We start from the raw sequence: 20,699 nt of genomic DNA, 5'->3' as shown, positions 1-20,699 counted from the left end.
TGGCAAAGCTGGCTCAGGGCTTAGTCTCCCCAACACCCAGGTGAAAATTCTCAAGAGTGAGATTCTAGAGTAGAAATGCTCTCACAGTAACAAAGTAGTGGACCTGGTCTTCCTCTGGCCTTCACAGCAACTAGACCTGGATCCCTGTACGTAATAACTTATACATGCTTTACCTTCTCTGTAATGGAGCAAGGAAGGTGTGCAATAGAGTAACAGCTCACCTATAACTTCCACTCCCATCATTGCAGAGCAAGCTGCCACCAGGCCAAAGTCCCTGATTTCAGCGCTAAGAGGTATGTCTTTCACTGCCAAGAAACAGATTTTATGAGGGGGAAGGATAGGAGTTTAGAACTATCATACTAATTTTATTATTTTATTGTAATAATTTTATTATTGATGAGATTGTATGGGTACTTGTAATAGTTGTAACAGTATGACAATTATACCAGTAGCTGACTGGTTCTTCTACTCCAGTTCCTTGTAGTTTCTGATCTCTCAACATGACTGCTGCCAAATCCCTCTCTTCCTGTAGGTTTTTATCATTCCCCCATTGAGAGGGAAAGTTCAGCTTGCCACCTCCTTAAATTCTGGGGCTGACCTGTGATTACTCTGATAAATAAAACATGGAAGAGGTGAAGTTTTGTGTTTCCAGCCTAGTTTTTATAAAGGCTGGCAGTTTCTGCTTCCTGGTTCATGGAGCCCTGAGCTGTCAAGTAGCAAGTCCAAGTAGGGGCAGAGCACATGCAGGAGCAATGAAGGTCAGACACAGGAGTGAAGAAGCCATTGTGGATATGCGGCCAGCTGAGCCTCCAGATGACCACATGACTGTAAGCCAGAAGACAGACTTCAAGGGAAAAACACCTGCTAGACTGCCAGAGCTAAGCGCACTTTGTTGTTGTAAGCTACCCTTGGAGTACTGTGTGACATGGCCATTGACAGCTCAGACTGTCCCTGGGGTGAGTGCTCAAAACAGGAGCCAGAGTGATCTTTGAAACACAAAAATCAAGTCATGTTATTCTCCCACTCAACCGTTTTTTAAAATGGTACTCTACAAATACGCATGTGCATAAACACGAGTGTATGTGTATGATACCTCAGTACATCTATGTCTTTGTGCATGTGAAGCCAGTGATTCTCCCAGGCACATGATCAATATATACATGCAGTTGAACTGAGATGCTACACAAACCATACAAAACACATGCTCCCAAAGTATACAGTTTAATGAACTTGTGTATGTTCAAAGCTTTCCAACTATCACCATCTCAACATTTGAGCATTTTTATCACTCCAAAAAAGAACTCCTGTCTCCACGGACAGTCACCCCCTACTCACTCCCAATACTCCCAGCCTCCAGCATCTACTAATTAACTTTCCATCTCCATGGGTGTGCCTATTCTGGACATTTTACATAGATGGACCTTTTGTGCATGGCTTCTTTCACCAAGCATGTGAATGCTCACCCTTCCCTACCATAGCATGTGTCAGTACCCTCCCCCCCCGCCATCAATGGCCAAATTCCACTCCACTGTATGGACATACCACATATCAGTTGACAGTCGGTGTCTATACTACTATGAACAGTCCTGTTCATTTTTTTGCATGGACATATATCTTCCTATCTCTGGGATATATACCTAAGGGAAGAACTGCTGTATCCTAAGATAATTCTACATTTAACCTTCTAGGAAATTGTTTTCCAAAGTGATTGTACTATTTTACATTCCCACCAACAGTGTAAAAGTGCTCAAACTTTTGTCATAACACTTGTTGGTATCAATATTCTTTTATAGCTTCATCCTAGTAGATATGAGGTAGTAACTCATTATGGTTTTCACTGACATCTCTCTGATGGCTACTGGTCTCAGCATCCTTTCACGTATTCATAGTCTGTTTGTCTTCAGAAACATGTCTATTCAGATCCACTGACCACTCTTTATTTTGGCTATCTGTATTCTATTTTTGAGTCCCAGGGGTTCTTTATACATTTTATCTGTTAAGTTCCTTGTTAACTGATTTTAAAACATCTTTTTCCTCTCCAGTGAGCTCAGCACATGCAGAATAAACCCCACAGTGCTAGGATCCAGAGACCTACCTGATTTCTACCCTCCTCTTCCAGCACTCGCATGTCACTGCCTGACATTGAATCACACTGCCCTTCAAGCTGTTCTTTGGACCTGTTAAGCTCAACTCAGCCATGGGACTTTTGCCAGCACCTGTTCCCTTTGCTTACACTTCCTCACCCCTTCACTTTAAGACCCTACCCAAGTTATTTCCTTGGGGAGGCCTTCTTCCCTGGCTATTATATCCAAACAGTACTTTTCTCTCATTCTCTACCTCCTCTCCTGCTTTTTCTTCTAGCATTTGTCAGGCTGGCTTTAGCTCAGCGGTTCCTTCATCTAGTTGGCATATCTTCTAGCATTTGTTAGAGCCTAATGTTAGAGCACAGTTATTTGCTGATACTGGTTCTCAAATTGCAGCTCCATGAGGGGGCAAGAATGTCCTCTGTGTCATATGTTGCTCTCCCTTAAATGCTCACAGAGTGCTAGGCACATTGTAGAACTCAATAAATACTTATTAACTTAAATACATCTACTACTACCTTTCGATCAGAGTAGTTACTGTGAGTCAAACACTTTACAAAGCACCTCAAACAAAATATTTCATCTCCATAATAAAATTCTGCTATAAGGGAGATAACTAACTACTATCATTGCATTGGTTTAAGAAACTCCAAATAGAGAGTTTATTTATGTATAGTGCCACAAACAAGAAGGGGCCTCAGAATTAAAACCTAGAGGCCTAAGCCATGAACTGCAAGGCTCCATCATGCCTATGCTTCTATTGCCTTTGGCCTTCTCCCTCCTTTAAGTTTTTGACTCCCTTCTTTGTCATCTATGATGTGGGAACAGCCTCCTACGTTAGAGTGACTGAAAGACTGCCCCTGTCTTGTCATGTACACTATCAAGAACAGCAGCTGGCACACCATGAACATTCAGGAAGTGTGAGCTGCACCAACAGTGACACCAATTACAAGACGTTGATGTTGTGAAATCGATGCTTTGAAATTAAAGAAAGCTGGATCATTTATAGTGGATATGGTTAGAACACATCTTTGCATATAGACTGATTGCTTGGACAGTGGCTCAAATCTTGCACCAGGCCTTGTGGCCACACAGAAGTTTCTGAATGTTATGATAGAACGAGAGGTTTCTTAATTCTTAACCAAGGCAGGTGATGATACAATAGCATCCCAGATGTTTAAGGCCTCAGTGTGAACACAGCAGATGCTTCTGTGAGGATGAGAGCTCAATGCTTTGGTAACAGATATTCCAGCCTAGCCCAGCAGAGCTATTCTGGTCGGGGCAATGTCACACATGCAAGCTGCTGCCCAGTCAGCCATACACACAGGAGTAGCTGCTAGTGGCAGCAGCCCAGTCCCGCCCACAGCTCCTCAAGGAAATGATTGACCATCCCATCTGCTACAAGGAGAATGCCACTGAGATGCTTCATCCTCATGTACTCTCAGACAGTGGGGAACTTGCAGAAAGGGAGCAAAGTCAACTCACCAGTGTGGGTCTGCCTGTGCGTCTCCAGGGCATCTTCCTTGGAAAACTGGGCTCCGCACTGATCACAGACAAAGGCTTTGGCACCCGCTGCAAGGAAGGAGAGGTGATTAGCACAAGCAGGGTATTCCACTAGCACAAGGGGGTGGTCCTCAGCAAAGATCCCACAGGTGGATTCTGGGAAAGATTATTAGGTACTTATGAAGATCCAGAGAGAGGCAGTGTTGTAGGACACCAATAGCCACCCCAGACCCTCCTCCAAGAAGTAACTACCCACCTCACTAAGCCCTAAATATCCATGTCCAGGAGTCATCCAGAGAGAAGGGACACAGAATGCCCACAGTGAACAGAGATGAGCTCCAGGTGAGACACTCCACGAAGCAGGGGGATTCAGAAGGGCCAGCTCCAGGTGAGGAGGGACAGGAGTAGATGCTACTCACGGTGAAAAAGTGTGTCCTGTCACCTCACTCACCATTTGGGGGAATGCAGGAACTGCTGACATATGTCTGCTTGGATGTTCATAAAAACTTCTGACTGAGGATGTCCAAAACTATAAATTCACCATCTGCCTCCAACCACCACCACCTGAACCTGACCTTTAAAGACCCAGGTGCCTTGAGGATAAAGTCTGAACCCCATCCGCTGCTTCTCTTCACCACCTCTCCAAGTGCTTGTCTTTCTTGCTCCATCTCTCACATCCTAACTCCTGCTCCCATTTCCCCAGCCACCTTTTCCTTGTTGCTGTACCTCTGCACATCCCACCCATCCTCTGCCTCTGCCATGCTCCCTCCTGCCCGCTGACCCCTATGGAGTAGGCTGGAGGTCCTGCTCCTTGTTGAGGCAGCAGCTTTGAGACCTGCTCCCTGCCATGTTTGGGTGAGGTGACCCTTCTTGACACCCTGGTGCAGCCTATATGACCCAGATAACAGACTCTGCTGTGCTAAGTGCAAACACCTGTGGGCTTGTCACTACTTCTCACCACCATCAACTCCCTTGCTTGGGGACCAAGTCATCTCATGCACAGCTGTCTCTCCCTCAGTGGGAACTTCTTACCAAACTCAGCTATAGATACACCAAATCAAGTCAGTGTATCTCCATGTAATAAAATTTCTTAGAATCATAATCTACAAGTCTCAGCATAATATCACCATGGCCAAACCATACAGTACTTTCTACTACTGGCTAGTAGTCTTAAAGACTCTAAGATATCATCTAATCGCAGGTCACCTGTCACAAACCTTGGCATTTTCTACTTCCATATCTCTCTTCCACAGGATGTTGGGACTCACTGCCCCATGCAGGCACCAGCTGTGTCATGCTTAGAGCATACCACAACCCAAAGGGTATCCATACCACCAGTCACCCTCAGATGCACACCACCAGTAACAGGAGCCTTGAAGACCGCTTCCTCATTCAACAAGATGCAACAGCTCACACAAATTATGAAGCCTTCCCTTAACTCTGAGATTCCCCAGGACCTATCTCAGGGAATTGGCCATCTCCACAGCTGGCTTGTTCCCCAGACCCTCTCTGGATGAGGCTCCATTCTGCCCGAATATCCCCACTTTTCCTTCTGTTCTGGTACCATGCCATTTTCAGGACCAGAACCTGTGGATACCACATTCCAGCTCCTCGTTGTTCTGCCCTTTCCCATCTGCACTGTACGTGTTCCTATAAACCTGTCTCAACTCGTCTATAACTGCCTGGGTGGTTTTTGTATTGGAGCCTTCTGAGAGTCAAAACTTCTTCCAAATGGAATAGCAGTCCACAGTACTGATTTCAAACCATTCTGGGTTTCCCAAGGCTTTACTCCAAACCAAGCCTGTTGCCAAGTGCTTAATATGTACCATACTCTAACAACAACCACTTCAAGTACGCTCCACTTAGCAGATGACTCAACTCAGAGAAGTTGGGTATTCTGCCCAGTGTCACCCAGTGGGTAATGGTAGAAGTGGACTCAAACCCTGGCAGCCTCATTGTCGAACCTCTGTTCAGGACCCCTGGGCTTACAGACCCCTTTTATTTTTATTCTCATCTACAAATATGCTTCCTGCATTAAAAAGGTGAGATCTGGGCTCTTCTTTTGTATTAAAAAAAAAAAGGAGAGAGAGAAAGAACTTCATTTACCATTTTATGCATCAGGGCTTTGGGTAAAATTGGATTTGGAAAAAATGGTTCTACCACTTACAAGTTTGAAAGCCTCTGCCATCAAATACTTCAGGAATGTAACTCATCATGCGCACTGCTTGAGCATAGACCTGGACAACGATGCAGCATTGTGGCCAGCTGAGAATGCGCGGACCCTAGCGCAGGTCTGGAATGTGAGGTCCTATGAGAGCACTGACCTTGTCTGTCTCAATAATGCCTGCATTCCTAATAATGAGCAAGATCTATTCTAAACAGGTGCTCAGCAAGTAAGCATTGTCTGATTGAAGAAATGAATGATCAAGGATCCCAAAGAAGATACAAAATTGCTTTTTCCTGAAGAGCATTGAAAACAAATATTGTCATTTTTCATAGGTGGCTAGCATTGGGTTTCATCTGGCAACAGGGAACATCCCGTGATGACCTCTGGGTGTCCCTCCAAGCTGCAGGCCATCCTTGGCCAAGCACCTGGTGCATGGCTTACTGAGTTTTGAAGAAGGAGCCAAGATGATGCCTTACCAACGATGACAGGGAGGCAGCCACAATGTGTCTGCAGAGGTAGCTGACCATAGCACTTGCATCTCAAAATGCAGAGCTGACTAGGGAAGGGAAGAAGGGCCTGAGGGCAGCAGCATCTCCCTCCAATTAGAACCCCCCATCCCCGCCCCCTCAAGTCCCAAATCATTAGGTACCAATGATTTTCTGTGGATCTGTGAGGGATCTGATTTTCACTGTATTTATTTTTCACTTGGCTGTTCTCACAGCTCCCTACAGAACACGGGGCAGAGACCCTAGGAGAAAAATGTAGGCAGGGAAGGGATGGGTTCCTGTGGGCAGGGCCTCAGGCTACAGCACTGCATGACCCAGCAAGGAGCCCAACGGTGTGCAAGCTTCAAAGAGCTGTGGGGTAGAGGGCGTCTCAGAAAACTGCCAGCTGGGCCCTTACAAGAGCTTCTCACTTTAATGATTGCAAAGCAGAGAGCGCGGGAGGGTGGATAGGACATAAAGGGCCGGATGTGCACCATCAGAAAAGTTCAGATGAAGATCCACAAGGTCTAGTCCAGGGTGCTAGCATGGCCCACGCCTGACCACATCTGGTCCCCTTCAAAGCCCTCCACATTCCACCTACACATGCTTAAGTCACGGAACCGGGCAGAGCATGTGAAGGGCCCCTGTCCTCAAATGCGGAAACAACAGATGCTGGTTCCCGCTGCCAGTACCAGCCAAGAAGCCCCAACACTCCTGTCCCCACCATGAGACTGAGACTCTGACCCCCCACATACACTACCATCCTCCCTCCAGCTCTCCAGGATGAGCCAAACTGCAGAGACAGGCATAACCATAGCTATAGGAGTTGAGCAGAGAGAACCAGACGGAATTCTATCTTCTAAGCAGGCTGGTGCCTTTAAATTGTCTCTGTAATGGCTGGCTCAGAGGCAGAAATATTTGGCAGTCCTGAAATTAAAAGTGATAAATTTCCTCGCCAAGCTTTGATCGATAATAGAGGCCTCATCTGTTAATCAATAAGACAGTCTCTGCCTGTTTACTGTGCATATGTTGTTCGTTGCTGCCTTCAGTATGTCAGGTTTGCATTCAAAGCAACTCAAGTGTGTATAAACCACATGGCTACTCCCAAAATGCACTACGGTGACATCACTCAGCTGCTCCTACATTTATAAAGCATCAGTAGAGGGTTGATGGTGGAGGGAATAGAGGTCATGCCAGCTGAGCACAGCAGGTGCACATGGACCTACTCCAGGGCTTATCCTGGAGAGGGAAGAACCCTGGGGACAGCTCTGAGATGACCAGCACTGCCTCTTACCTTTCCTGCACACAGGGGCTGGTGGTGGGAGGTTCACTCAGTACGTCAAAAGGGAGATGATACAAAGCAAACCAAAGAGATAGAATCCTGCCCTCATAGAGCCTGCAGTCCAGAGAGGAAGGCTGACTTTTTTTTTAAGCAAGCAAATATAAGATGGAAGTTTTCTGGGGACTCCTCTGCCAGGCAAAGCCATAACAAGGAGGCCATCAGGATGAATGGATGGGACAGCAGGGGACAGGATCAGGAAAGGGACAGATGACAGGGAGAGAAATTAAACAGCAGAGGGAGAGGGAGACTTGCGGGAAGATAAGGTGGGCCAGCACCATGCCATTCTCCCTGGGGATCACAGATACTGGGGAACCCCATGTAGGCATCCGGACAGCCGATCCAGGAGCGGGTGAACGGAGTTCCGGAAGTGGCTCTGCAACTGACTCATCATAGCAGTCCTCATGCCTCAATCAGTCTGTTTCCAGGCTGGAAAATGGGAATGAGCTTATTGCCTGCCTCACAGAGGCTGCTGCAAGGATGAAAGGAGATAACCAAGGAAGAACACAAAGCTCCTAAGCAATCACAGAGCACTCAGCACGTGTGCGCCATCACTGATGCTCTGTGTGCCTGTGGATTCGAATCAGACACAGTTTGAACCCCAGTGGCCTGGAACCCCCAGCATGCTGCCAAGTGGGAGCATCAAGAGTCTGTTCTTCAGAGGCTTATGACAAGGTGGGTGCTCGTCTCTCACATGGCCAGCAGGTGTACAGACCTGCCGAAGTAGCAGCTACTGTCACTACCAGTCACGATTCTTTGAAGAAAGAACTCCCTTTGTGCAATTAAAGTATGATTGATTTTACTGAAATTCAATGTACAGTTATGTGGGAGTCATTTATCTTGTATAAAGTGAGTCTCACATTTGTAAAGACATATTTCACCACACCACATGTGCACATGCCCTTGTCCCTCCAACATAAGGTGAGTGATTGTTTTGTTGAGTGGAGCAGAAACATCTGTCATCAGACCAATACGTCAGCATCAGCAGCTATTCACTGACCTGCCTCCCAAGTTCCCTCCCAGCCCCCCGCCCTCAACTCATGAGCCCATTCAGTTGCCCTGGTCTCCTGGCTCTGTCTTCCCTAGCAGACTAAGTATCTCAAGAGCAGGTAAGCATCTGCCTGGCTCTGCTGTGCCCTGGTGCCCGGTGCCTGGCCTGACTTGATCTTATATCCACTAACTGCTTATTAAACAGATCTTCGGGCAGCTTCCTGGGTGCAGAAGTGGCCTGAGAAGGAGGCAGCGGCCACTGAGGGCACTGCCAAGCTGTCCCCTAGGGGGTGGCAGAGTCCTTATTCTACAAGCTCTGGACTCTCCACTGCCTCTTTTTGAAACACTCAAGGACAAGGCCTCTGGCTGTCCTCAGGCCAGTCCTCAGGAGAGGAAAGGAAAGCACAGATGAGGAAGTGGGGCTGTCAGCTGCTGCTAGAAAGGAGCTCTGGCCCAGCCGGCCACACATTCTCCCCAGGCAGGAAGCGAACAGCCACATCCTGCAATGGGTTCAGGGACCCTCCTATGCCCAGATAGACCCCACAAGGCCAGAGCCACGGACCGCCTGGCAGAGATCTGCTGGGGGAATCCCCCACCCCAGTCACTGAGCTCATCTGAGAGTCAACAACCCCAGCTATTAAAGAGACAGTCAGGCACTTCTGTCCCCAGTCACCTCCCAGGGCCCAATGCATGAGGGTTAAAGGATGCTCTAAGGGGGTTGCCTTCCCAAGGGGGATTTTCTACCATTTTCTCCCTAACTTTCCTGACTCTTGGAAAAGGTTAGGCGGGGACTAGAGGAAAGAGCCTGGAGCTGGGCTGAGAGCAGCTTTCACTCTGTGCTGAAGCTCACCCACAACTGCACACAGGAATCAAAGGCGAGAGCACACAGGAAAGCACATCCAAACACAGAAAGCTTTCTCTAAATGCCAGGAGCCCAGTGACAACAGAACTGAAATCTAGCAGAAGCCAGTGGCAAGCTCCTCACCACTGCCACCCTTCCCCCACCCCACAGACTCACAACCTCAAGTCGCTCTCCCTGCCCCAACCAGAAATGAGAGAAGAGGGTGGGGTGGTGTAGAATCCTGCACACTTAAGAAGGGGCAGCTGATGACGTTGAAGGCATCTGTGCAGCGGTGTCTCTTCCAGGAAACAACACAGAAGCCAATGGGAGAAGGAAAAAAAAATCCACAAAGCCCTCCTTCTCCCAAGCCTCTCCCACTCTCACGCTACGATAATAAGACCAAAAAAAAAAAAACCACACAGAGAGAAAAGGAAGCACTGAAAAAACACCCAGTGTTTGCCAGCATCTAATGGTGAGTGGTGTGTCCTTTTTTTTTAATTCCTTGAGATTTTAAAATAAACATCTTGACTGTTCTGATGAGATATGCATGCCTGCTTACATAAGGAAGTACAGAGTGTACCCAACAGCAGACCCAAAAAAAGCCCAAGCTGTCAGAACAATGAGTACAGACGCAGAGCACTTTACAGCAGGCCACGGTGTACAGTTTTATTTACAGTACCTCTTATCAGACAGAGAACAGTACACTGACTGCCCATTCCAAAGGCCAGCACTGCGTGTTCTTTCCCCTCCAGGGGATGTGTGCCCAGGGGAGGAGCTGCAGGCACGCTTGTTCCCCAGCCCTTGTGCATTCTTGTCCTTTATCAACAGAATAAAAATCGCAGCACCTCATAGAGAAAAGGGGAAGCAGGTGGGTAATGCCCGCTGAGTCGAAAACCACCAGCCCTATCAATTAGCCCATGTTGCTGTTGTGGTAGATGAGGCTGGGGGCAGTCCTCGGAGCCTGGCAGGACTGGGAGGGAGCAAGTACTGAAGGGGCAGGTCCCCACGTCAAAGGTGGGGTAGACAAAGGCACTGGCAGGTATCCTGCAGCCTGGGCTGAACAACAGAGAGAGGAGACTTCTGGGGTTTAAGGTGGCTGGCTTTCCATCTGCCATCAGTGACCTTGTGTTTGGCTTTACAACCATTTTGGAGGACACAAGTTCTTGGAATGCATCAAGAGCAAAGACTGCAGTATCCCAGTATCTAAAATTCTGTTCTTTACTCCATCCAATAAAGATCAGGCTCCCAGGAAGCTCCATGGTGCCCGGATCTTTTGGCTTGCAATGGGATCCTGTGGTAGGTTGCTGTCTCCCATCTCACTAAGGAAATACAGGTCTACCTTCATAGTCAAGGAGGGTGCGGAAGCCCCTTTATTACCACTTCCAGCACCACCAGGTACTCCAATAGGCTGAGCAACACGGCCCAGGTCCACTGCACACACACAACTACACAGCACAGCAGTCCAAAACATGCTTGCTAGAATCAAACAAATTCATATTCAAATCCTAGTTCCTCCACTTCTAGACACCATCAACAGAAGCAAATGATCTTTCTCTGAGCTTATTTCTTCACCCGTAAGACTGGGTTCAGGCTGTGTATATTAGAAGGTTGGCTGAATGATGACTCATGAAAACAGAGAGTACTTCCAAAAATTAACAGAAAACTGGAATTAAAGCTAGTTTTGGTGCTAAAAAGTTGAAATCCATGCATATGAAGTTTGAAAATATGTATATTATGGAAACACTATCCATGATTTAAAATAAATTCTGTGCCAAAAGAAATGTACCTTTTAATACCATTTTCCCATGAACTTCTTGAAGTCCTCCCATGATAAGCAGTCTTCAGCCCACCATGCCTGTTTCTTCTCAATTTCATCCTGTTACTATTTTATCCCCAGTTTTGCACTGAGATATACACACAAACATCAAATGCATGCAACAGATATATCACAACATTGAAAATGTTATCATCCCTGCCCACCAAAGCAATACAGAAGGGAAGAAGATATAAACTCTTCACGAGTCTTCACTCGGGAGACTTCCTCTGCACAGCAAAAGATAAAGACAGAAGGTACTAACCACTGTGCACTCCAGAGAAGATAGAAACCAACCAACCAATCAACCATATACAAGCTAAGTCAGGGTCAAGTCACCCTTCCTGGAAGAGGATCAAGCAAACAGTATCTCCCCCAACTCAGCTCGCCTCACGGTTCACAGCCACAATCTATTGGCATTATTTCTTCCCTCTGTTCATACAGAAGATAACCAAGGAGTACAAGCTAATTTAAGTGAAATTATTTTAAATAGAGTACAAGTAGCATGGTGCATCTATTATAATTTAAAATCATGCAAATCTTCTGATGTCTTAAAGTACTCATCTGGGGGCTCACTGACCACTGCTTCCAACCTCTTTCTTCCCATGCAACTTCTGTAATCGGATGATCAAGGCATAGCTGTCATAATACAAGAGCAATAATAATAATAATAATAATAACCTACAAAAGGAACTTCAGTCATGCTGTGGTAGATCAAACTGAGACTTCCTTCCAAATGCACTGTGCCTGCCACCAGGAAATCTCTGTGAAGTTAACGCCCAAGTCCTTTAGCCTGAATTCTCAGAAAACCTAATGTCCAGACATGGTACTGAGGTTCTTCTACTAAATGGTGAAATTGGTGCTCTTGGCATCAAATTTATAACCTTATTTCCCTCCTTCAAGTGGGGTTTATCCTCACACAGTAGTTTAAACAACAGTCTTCATGAAGTACCTGGCATGTGGGAGGTACTGAAGCCATAATCATTGTGATTATAGGATAATCTCACTTCATTCAAGCCAATGAGCTCCAAGAAGCCAACCCCTGGCCAGACCCCCCCGGAAGTCCATTTGATAACTCTCCTAGCCCCAGCCTATTAGAGGAAAGGCCCATCTGCAGTGAATGGATTTGCCTGGGTGGGTAAGATCCTCTACTCTCCAGGGCTCTTGGATGAAAATATTCTTTCCCCTAGGAGGTGAAGCAGGCCCCCTTCGATGAGGCAGAGTAGATGGATAACTAGGTCAAGGAGGTTTTTGCTGCCCAGAGCCCTCAAGATTTCCCAAAGGGTGACAAAGAGAAATGGACTCAGTCCCACGTGTCACTGTCTGAACGGTATGACCTTGAACGAGTCATTTCATGTCTCATCTATAAATAACAAGTTTTAAACTGAGACACCTCCAAGGAGAAGAACCCATGAATGAGTTTGGTAGAAGAAACTGGGAGCACACAGCAATTAAAACTAAGTGTGCTCAAACACGGAACTGAAATACTTATGATCCTCAGTGTTGGAAAGGCAGGTGCTGGCTGTTGGACCAAGCCAGGACTGGATTCCTGGGTCCAGTCAGCAGGAGCCACGTCAATGGGGAATTCCTTGCTCTAATAGGTGGGTGAAATGGAACAGAGAGTCCAGACACTGGGAGAATCATTAGCCAGAGTTCGTCTGAGCCTGTGCGGCTGTGCCAGAGGCTGACCCCTGAGTTCCAGGGAACTCCTGGGCTTTCAGGTGTTCCTAACTTTGTTTGTTTACGAGAGACAAGCCATGCAGTCATGGCATGTGTATGAATAAGTGAAAAGACCAAAGAGATCCTAATGTGGCTTTCTGCCACAATTTATGGGATGGCTCCTCAGCTCCTAGATGCCACTGTCACCTTCCTCCCTGATCCCCTATACCTAGGATGGGCAGTGGGTTATACGCACACATGTACAAATGTATACACACATACACACCATTCTCCACTGGGTTAAGATCCACAATCCTGCCTGGACAAAGGAAAAATGAAAAAAAGCAAGGTTTTTATCCTCTTCTTCCCAAGAATCTCTTGTTCATCCTGTTCACTCCCTACTCCTAGTATCTTTCTACAATACTGCTTGCAGTTGCCTTTGTGATGTGTGTGTATTGCTTGCTCTCAAGTTAAAATATCCTTAGCTAATCCTACTTCAACAAATGACAAGGTACAAAGCCTTTCTGAAGTCTTCACATGTCCTCCCAACTGGGACAACCACCATACTCCCCAAGAAGCCCGCAGGGCTCTATATCCAAGTATCCATTGACAACTCCACTGGCTGTGAGCAGAAGCCCTGCTTCCTACAAGGGCTCAATGCCCCAGCCCTCCCAAATATCCAGGCTGGGCTTCCAAAGAGAATGACAGGGTTCAGTCTGAACAAAAGGTGCACTGTGATGTTACCACCACTGAAGGTTTAGCAGGGAAGAACTTGGACTTTGATGCCCATATCTTGGGATTTCAACTTAGCTCTCCAACAGCCACAGCAAGAGCATTAGATCCCCAATCTCTCTAAGTCGAGAGTTCCTCACCCATTAAAGAAATAATGATAAATTTCTAAAGGCAGAGATTCAGCATTGCAAAACTCCAGATGCACCTCTCAGAAATGAGGTCAAAAGTTTGGGAGGGAAATTTGAACAAGATAACATACACATAGGCGCAAAGCCGAACAGCAACTTTTCTCTCTCCCTTCCCTACCCAGAATCCAAGGGGTCCTGCTACGATGTCCCTGCCATGAAGAGTGACAATGCTGGTGCTGCAGTTGCTGACACCAGTAACTCCATGCACATTAACAACCAACATCATGATACATGGATTAGCAATCTAATATCAGGTTAATTCATTGATACACAATATACCACTTAATGCTCCCAAGTGTCATTGAAAGTACAAAAATGGACTTTCACAAAGTCTTTTCAAAGACTAAAATGGTCAAGTTTTTCTTGGTTGACCAGTTAACCAGAATGTCATTCCATTGCCCACTCCCTGAGCCTCCCAGTGAATCAAGGCTTTGGAAACTGGCTCACACTCCTGGCTCACACATGCCCTGACAACTTCCCCTTTACAACTCAAATATATCCCCCAGAACAACAGAGAAATGAGGCTAGCTTGGGGCTGAGTGTGCCCCTCCTAGACTCCAGAGCTATCACTTACTCCAAGTTCACTGATACACACATGTCCAGGTACACATGCACACATACAGATCTCTACACTATGAGAGAAACAACCCATCCACCATGACTTCCACCATTGTTGTACACTTGATGACAGCAGGAAAGAGGCCCCATTACCAGCTTCACCCATCACGGTGCCTCTCTCACCCCATCTCAGAGCTGGGGCCCAGGGGACTGCCACCCTCCACTTCTCCCTCCTCCATAGGTCCCTCAATGGCACCTCGAGGCTGCCCATCTCTCCAGGCCTGCTGTGGCTTTCAGAAAGCAGAGCATGTCTATTTTTAGCCCTTCTCAGCCTAATAATACTCCCCAACACCCATTCAGCTTAATCACTTTATTGAGGACAAGAAGCGGGCTCTCCAGCCTGGGCGCTTCTGATGTTAGGAAGTAGTAAAATGTTCAAACTGGTTAAAAATGACACTCATTGGCTTGCCTTTGGTGTTTCTGAAACCTTAATTGTGGCTCAGGCCATGGATCTAAAGAACCTTGCAGGTTTCCGAGTCTGGCTCTCTTACCCCCCTGCACCATAATTGAGGTGTTACATTACAGCCACAGCACTGACATTTTCAGGCTCACAATTCAGAAGCCTGAAGGCGCCACACTCTTCAAAACAGAAATATTGCCTGTCACACTTGACGCCCATCTTCCCACTTAAAAAAAAAAAATCAAAACAAAAGCAAAACAACTCCCTTTTTGGCTCACCCCCCACAGAGGGCCCAGGTGGGGCAACCAGTTCCTATGTGAAGCCTTAGCCATGATTCAAGTGCTTCTGACAGCTGCTGTGACATAAGAGTTGCTGCTTGCAAACAGAAAGGTTTGTTTGGTGTAATGGGAGGACCTGTGAATTTGGTGTGGGCAGAAAATAGACTGTTGGCAGTTCTTAGGCATGGACCTTTGAGAGCGTGACTTGCAAAGCTTGAAGGTGAGCACTAGCAAGTGTGTGAGCTGCATGTTGTGGGCCATGGGCTGCGAGGTGGGCAGCCTGCAAAAGGGATGGACACAGCCCCAAAGCTAGAGTTGGGGTGCCAGAGCCAGGTGTCCCCAGCAGACAATCACCTCTCACTGGGTGATCTTAGGCAAGTGAACTCAGCTTCTCAGTTCCCCCATTTATAATATGGATTTAACAAAATCACAATACTAACTTCATATTGGTCCTGTGTGGATCAAATGAAATAATGGAGAAAAGTGCCTGGCACCTATAACTGCCCCCCCACCCACAAATGTTGGCTGCCATTGTCACTGCTGTCTTTAACCTTCTCCTTTACACTGTGGGCTCCTTCATCTTCTTTTTTTGAGATCTACTGTTGTTTGAAAGAATAACAGAGAGAGGGACAGATGGTGAGAAAGATCTTCTATTTGCTGGCTTATTCTCCAAATGGTCACAATGGCCAGGTCCAAGCCAGGGCCAAAACCAGGAGCCAGGAGACTCACTCAGGTCTCCTTGGATGGGCCTAAGCACCTGGGCCATCCTCTGCTTCTTCCCCAAGGCCATTAGCAGGGAGCTAGATTGGAAGTGGAGCAGTCAGGATATGAGCCCACTGCAGGCTTTTTCTAACACAAAGCATTTGGTCTTTGTCTCTTCTTCCTTTCCCAGAACAAAAAAGGCATGTGGGCACTGAAGTGGTTAACTATAAGCACTTGTGGATGGTCTGGGGCTACCCTGGGGTATGTGGTAACAAACCCCAAAATTCCAGAGGGGTCTCCCAACACAAGGGCTTGAGGAGACAACTTCTCAGATGCCACTGCTAAGAAAGCAACAGGTGAGTCCCAGACTGGACATTTACCTGGCCCTCTGCTACACACCTGAGTAGCATGCTCCTTCCCCCTTTCTTTCTTAGGTGAGATGCTCGAAGTACCTCAGCAGAACACCCTGGTCTTCTGAGGTAGTAGCGTATCACCTCATTAACTTCCCCAGCTAATTTTACAATTTAAGCAAACACCACATTCCTGCCTGATGCAGCCAGCCCCTGGCTGCGACTGGGAGGTGGGATAAAAGACAGTGCAGGCAGAGACCAAAGGTAGGTCTGGACACTGAAGTGGGAGAGGGAGAAGGAGAGGGAAAGGGAAGAGCCAGACAGGCCTGGCACAGAGCCTCCCTCATGCCCCTAGAGCAGAACGGCAGGTTGTGCAAGTCGAGAAGGGCAGGCAGAAAGCCAGGCCAGCCACGTGGTGGCAGAAAGATGGAGCGCCCAGCTGACAATGACAGTTCCCCTGTCACCTGGGGAACTGGGGGCTCTACCGGGAAGCACAGTCACACGCTGTTGTCCGAGAGACACAACTCAGCGCCGCTGGGCCACAGGCCAGAGGTGAAACAGGGCCACCCAGAGGACACTCCAGTGTGGTTACTGACCAAGGCCCCTTCCAGAGGGCAATGGAAGGGCCCTTCCCAGCCCACCAAGCCCAAGCTCCCTGGTTGGCTGCTTCCAACTCCTACTTCCTGACTCAGATTCTGCATAGGAGTGGAGTTCTGGGTAGGGATAGCCTGTCTAAGAAGTGATCACCATCTAGAATCTTGTGCAACAGAAAAGATCCTTGGGGTGTTTGCCATGGTCTCTTCATCCACATTGTATCTTGCCCACCTGGGAAAGGACAGAATCCCAGGGGAGACAAAAGGTATGATTCTGCCTGCGGTACCTGTCCTTAGGTCCTATCCTCAGTGCACAGGTAAGCCATGGAGACAGGTCCCTGCTCCCTGGTCAGCTTCCAAGCTTGCACCTATCTTCTCTCTCACCCTTATGCCAGGCATGTCTTAATCCAGATCCCAATCTCAATCAGTGCAAAGCTGGCCCCCAGCAGGGCTTGCTCACCTGTTCCTATCAGTTCCCAAGTACAGCAGCCTCCTATCTCCCAGCCACCATCTATCCTGAACTCCCACTCACAAAGACAATGGGGGGATGATTCTGGCCAATCAGAAGTTTCATTGGGTTCTCTCTTTACCTGAATTACCTTGTTACTGAAAACAACTGGGGCCTTGCATAATTACTCCAAGAAAACCCAGCAGCCAACAAGCTCCCCTGGCTCAATTAGCTTATAATAGTGAGAGAGCTGAGGAAGTTCATTCCCAATACACCAGAAGACTTTTTATCCCAACTATCTAATGAAAAGCTTAGAATTTGCCTTACCCCACTTCCCTGCCCCTCTTCCTGGCAAGCAGAAGAACTGCAATCAAAATGGGGCTAGTTTTGAAAGGAAGGAAGGGATAGTATGTTAACCAGTGAGGGAAAGTCTAGCAGAGTAATCTTTGTCAGGTTGAATCCTGGAGGAAGCCAAGCAAAGATGCCCCAACCTGTAGAAGTACCAGCCCCTCTCCCACAGGCTTCTGCCAGGAGCACTCCCTGCACTAAAGGCACACATGGGGGACCCTGGGTGCCCCGATATGACCTCCCACGGAGACCACACACGCCCTGAACTTCATCCCAGGGGCCACCCTGTGTATGGTGTTTGCTCAACCTGGGCTCAGGGGTGTTCTGGACACTCAGTGTATTTGGATGCTCATCAAGTCCCCTGTGAGGAATCAAAATGCCTCTGGATCCAGTTTTAAAGCATTGCTTTCACAGGTGAGTCTGTTCAGGTGACACTTCAGAGAAAGACAGGACCAGCTGGAGCAGCCACCTTTCCTTTTCAATGCCGTGTTTCTCGACTTGCAGAGCAGGGAGGTCACTGGGTTGTCAGGGCTGTGAGGACACCAAGTGCAGCGTACTGCACGCTCGGCCTCTTGGGGTCACAGCAGGTAGAGGAGCAGGAGCTGCTGCTTGCTGGCCACTCCTGGACCAGTCAAGTTCTTGTCTCCTCTGGTCCAAGAAAGTCGTCTTCTGCCCAGCACGGAGCTCTTTCTGGATGTTCCTGGGCAGAAACCCCATCACAATCCCATAGACCTCCCTTGTGAAGCTATTTTTTCCCTCACTCTTGTAGTACCTGTCTCCCCTTCCCCTATGAGGACATATGAGTACACCTAGCGTGGGGCACACTTTCTCTCACCAGGTCACTGCTATCACCCCTCAGACTGACCACTCCCTGCAGGTAAGAACATTGGCCTTAAGTTCCATGGCTAACACATGAACTAATCCATAAAAGATTTCTTCCCGAGACAGAACCATGCACGTGACCCAGAACAGTCACTGAGGTTTCTCTCTGTTACCCAATCCTCACCATCTGGTTCCCATTTGGCTGAGGCTCTGCTCCCCAGAGAAGGCTCCAATAACCCCAGCGTGTGCCTGGGGAAGACAAGGCTGTCAGAGAAGAGGCGTTACCTAGCCTTATGCCAAGTGGTCTAGCTCCACAGGACACACCGAGCAAGGTCAGGCGAGGAGGCTGCACTTTGCCTGAGTCATACTCCAAGGAGTGGTGGTCTAAGAAGCTCTTGGTCTTAGTTCCCCTTGGTATTGCTGCAGGATGAACAAGCCACCCCTTTCTCTGCTGAGCTAGCATCCCAGGGTACCTCACCTGGTTTGCCTTGGAAGAGGTCTTTCTCCTGTTCCCCACCTCTGTGTGACACCAGTAGGTGGGACAGCCACCCATGAATCCTTCAGTGATGCTCCCAGAACCAGCCATCTCTGCACTCCCCTAAAGAGCTGTACAGAAATAATGGCCATACCTTAGCCATTAGGGAAGACTTCCTGTGTTGGCAGAGCAGAAAGAGGCAAATAAGCCATACCTGCTCCTGGAGGCCCAGGTGCAAGGCTCTGTGCAGTAGCCAGTGTTGGCCACCCCACCCCAGGATACTTGAGGACAGGGCCTTTGCAGCTCATGGTCTAGGCCCAAGACATTGGTTAGCTCTACAAATAGGAAAAAAACAAAACCAAAAAAAAAAACAATAATTCAGGCACTAAGAAGCAGGAGGTTGAGCCCAGGACCAGGAGCAACAGTAGTATTTACTATAAGCAAGGATGGGCTGGAGGGGAAAGAAAACCTGGATTGAAATCCAGTACATTCTCAAGCGAGTTGACTCTCACAGTCTCAGTGTTCTTGGCTGTCAAATGGAATCAGCATGTCTGCCTTCAAGAAGGCCAAATTCACTGAGCTTGGATACGGCAAATATCAGGCTCAGTGCCTAGAACACGACTGGCAGTCATTATCACTCCCTCTTCCCTCTCCTGAGTCTTCAGCACCCCATCCTGGATCACTTGTTCTTTGAAGGGATGCTAATATCTCCCCGGAGCTGCTGCACATCAGGCCATAGGGATGCAACAGAACCTGCCATTGCTCGGGCCCCTGCCTCCCACTGGTCTCTGCGTTCAGACTCCTGGGGCTGGAAGAAAGCAGGGAGTATCTTGAGCATTTTCCCTCCCTGGGCCCATTCACACACCTGCCCATGCAAAACACAACTGAGAAATACAGCCCCTGTGCAGTGGGTGACCACGCCAGGTAGTGACATGGTGGGAGGGAAGGCACACACATAAGCCGCATGTTCTCAACAAGTGTGGTTGTTGAGAAATGACTGCCAGATAAACAGCTACTCAGCAAAGGGAATGACAGGGGCCTTAAGCAAGGCAGATAAGCGGTCCATGCATGCAGATGCCCAGACAAGACAGATGCATCCTAGGACTGAGCAGGTTGACTTTTTTCTTGCTTTTTAAGGATTTACTTATTTTTACTGGAAAGACAGATTTACAGAGAGAAAGATAGATAGAAAGACCTTCCATGCCCTGGTTCACTCCCCCAAATGGCCACAACAGTTGGAGCTGAGTATCTGAAGCCAGGAGCCTCTCCTGGGTCTCCCACATGGGCACAGGATCCCAGGCCTTAGAGCAATCTTTTACTGCTTTCACAGACCATCAGCAGGGAGCTAGATGGGACGTGGAATAGCTGGGACACAAACCAGCACCCAATGGGGGATGCCAACAATTAAAGGGAAGATTTAGCCAATTGAGCCATTGCACCGGGCCTTAAATGAGCTTTTAACAGAGCAAGAGAAAGGGACATCTGGCCAACCTGGCCCTGTTTCTGGCACAGGGATGGGAGGATGGACAAGGTCTACTCCAAAAGGCCAGGGGCAGACTACAATCTCTTCCAGCAACTCCCAAAGTTTGTACTTCCCAGGGCTGACTGGATAACCAGACTCACCAATCCAGTCCAAACCCCAGGAGTTCTAAAGAACCAACTAGCTGCTGCCAGGATGACAAAAGAATCTCACAATTCAAAGGCAGAGTCCACCCTCAGAGGGCGGAGGAGCCGGGGGAAACGCCCCATAATTATGGACCTTGACTGGGGGAAAAGCCGAATGGCACGGGGAATGTAGGCTCTGGAGTTGCTTTACTACCTAATTCTGTAATTTCTAAAACAATTTTATTTAAGTTCCATTTGC

General features: G+C 47.9%; 1 protein-coding gene across 1 annotated transcript in view; it reads right to left on the bottom strand.

Moving 5' to 3' along the window:
• ZBTB16 (zinc finger and BTB domain containing 16) overlaps positions 1–20,699 on the bottom strand; it is a 183,166-nt gene that overhangs the window by 59,634 nt on the left and 102,833 nt on the right. The window contains exon 4 of the mRNA XM_040976966.1: positions 3,570–3,656. Coding sequence (XP_040832900.1) covers positions 3,570–3,656 — 87 coding nt within the window. The remainder of the gene's footprint in view (positions 1–3,569; positions 3,657–20,699) is intronic.

Source organism: Ochotona curzoniae, unplaced genomic scaffold (assembly GCF_017591425.1).
Source record: "Ochotona curzoniae isolate NIBS_2020 unplaced genomic scaffold, NIBS_Ocur_1.0 contig_2723, whole genome shotgun sequence".
NCBI classification, from domain to species: domain Eukaryota; kingdom Metazoa; phylum Chordata; class Mammalia; order Lagomorpha; family Ochotonidae; genus Ochotona; species Ochotona curzoniae.
This window is presented reverse-complemented; position numbering and strand designations above follow the sequence as displayed.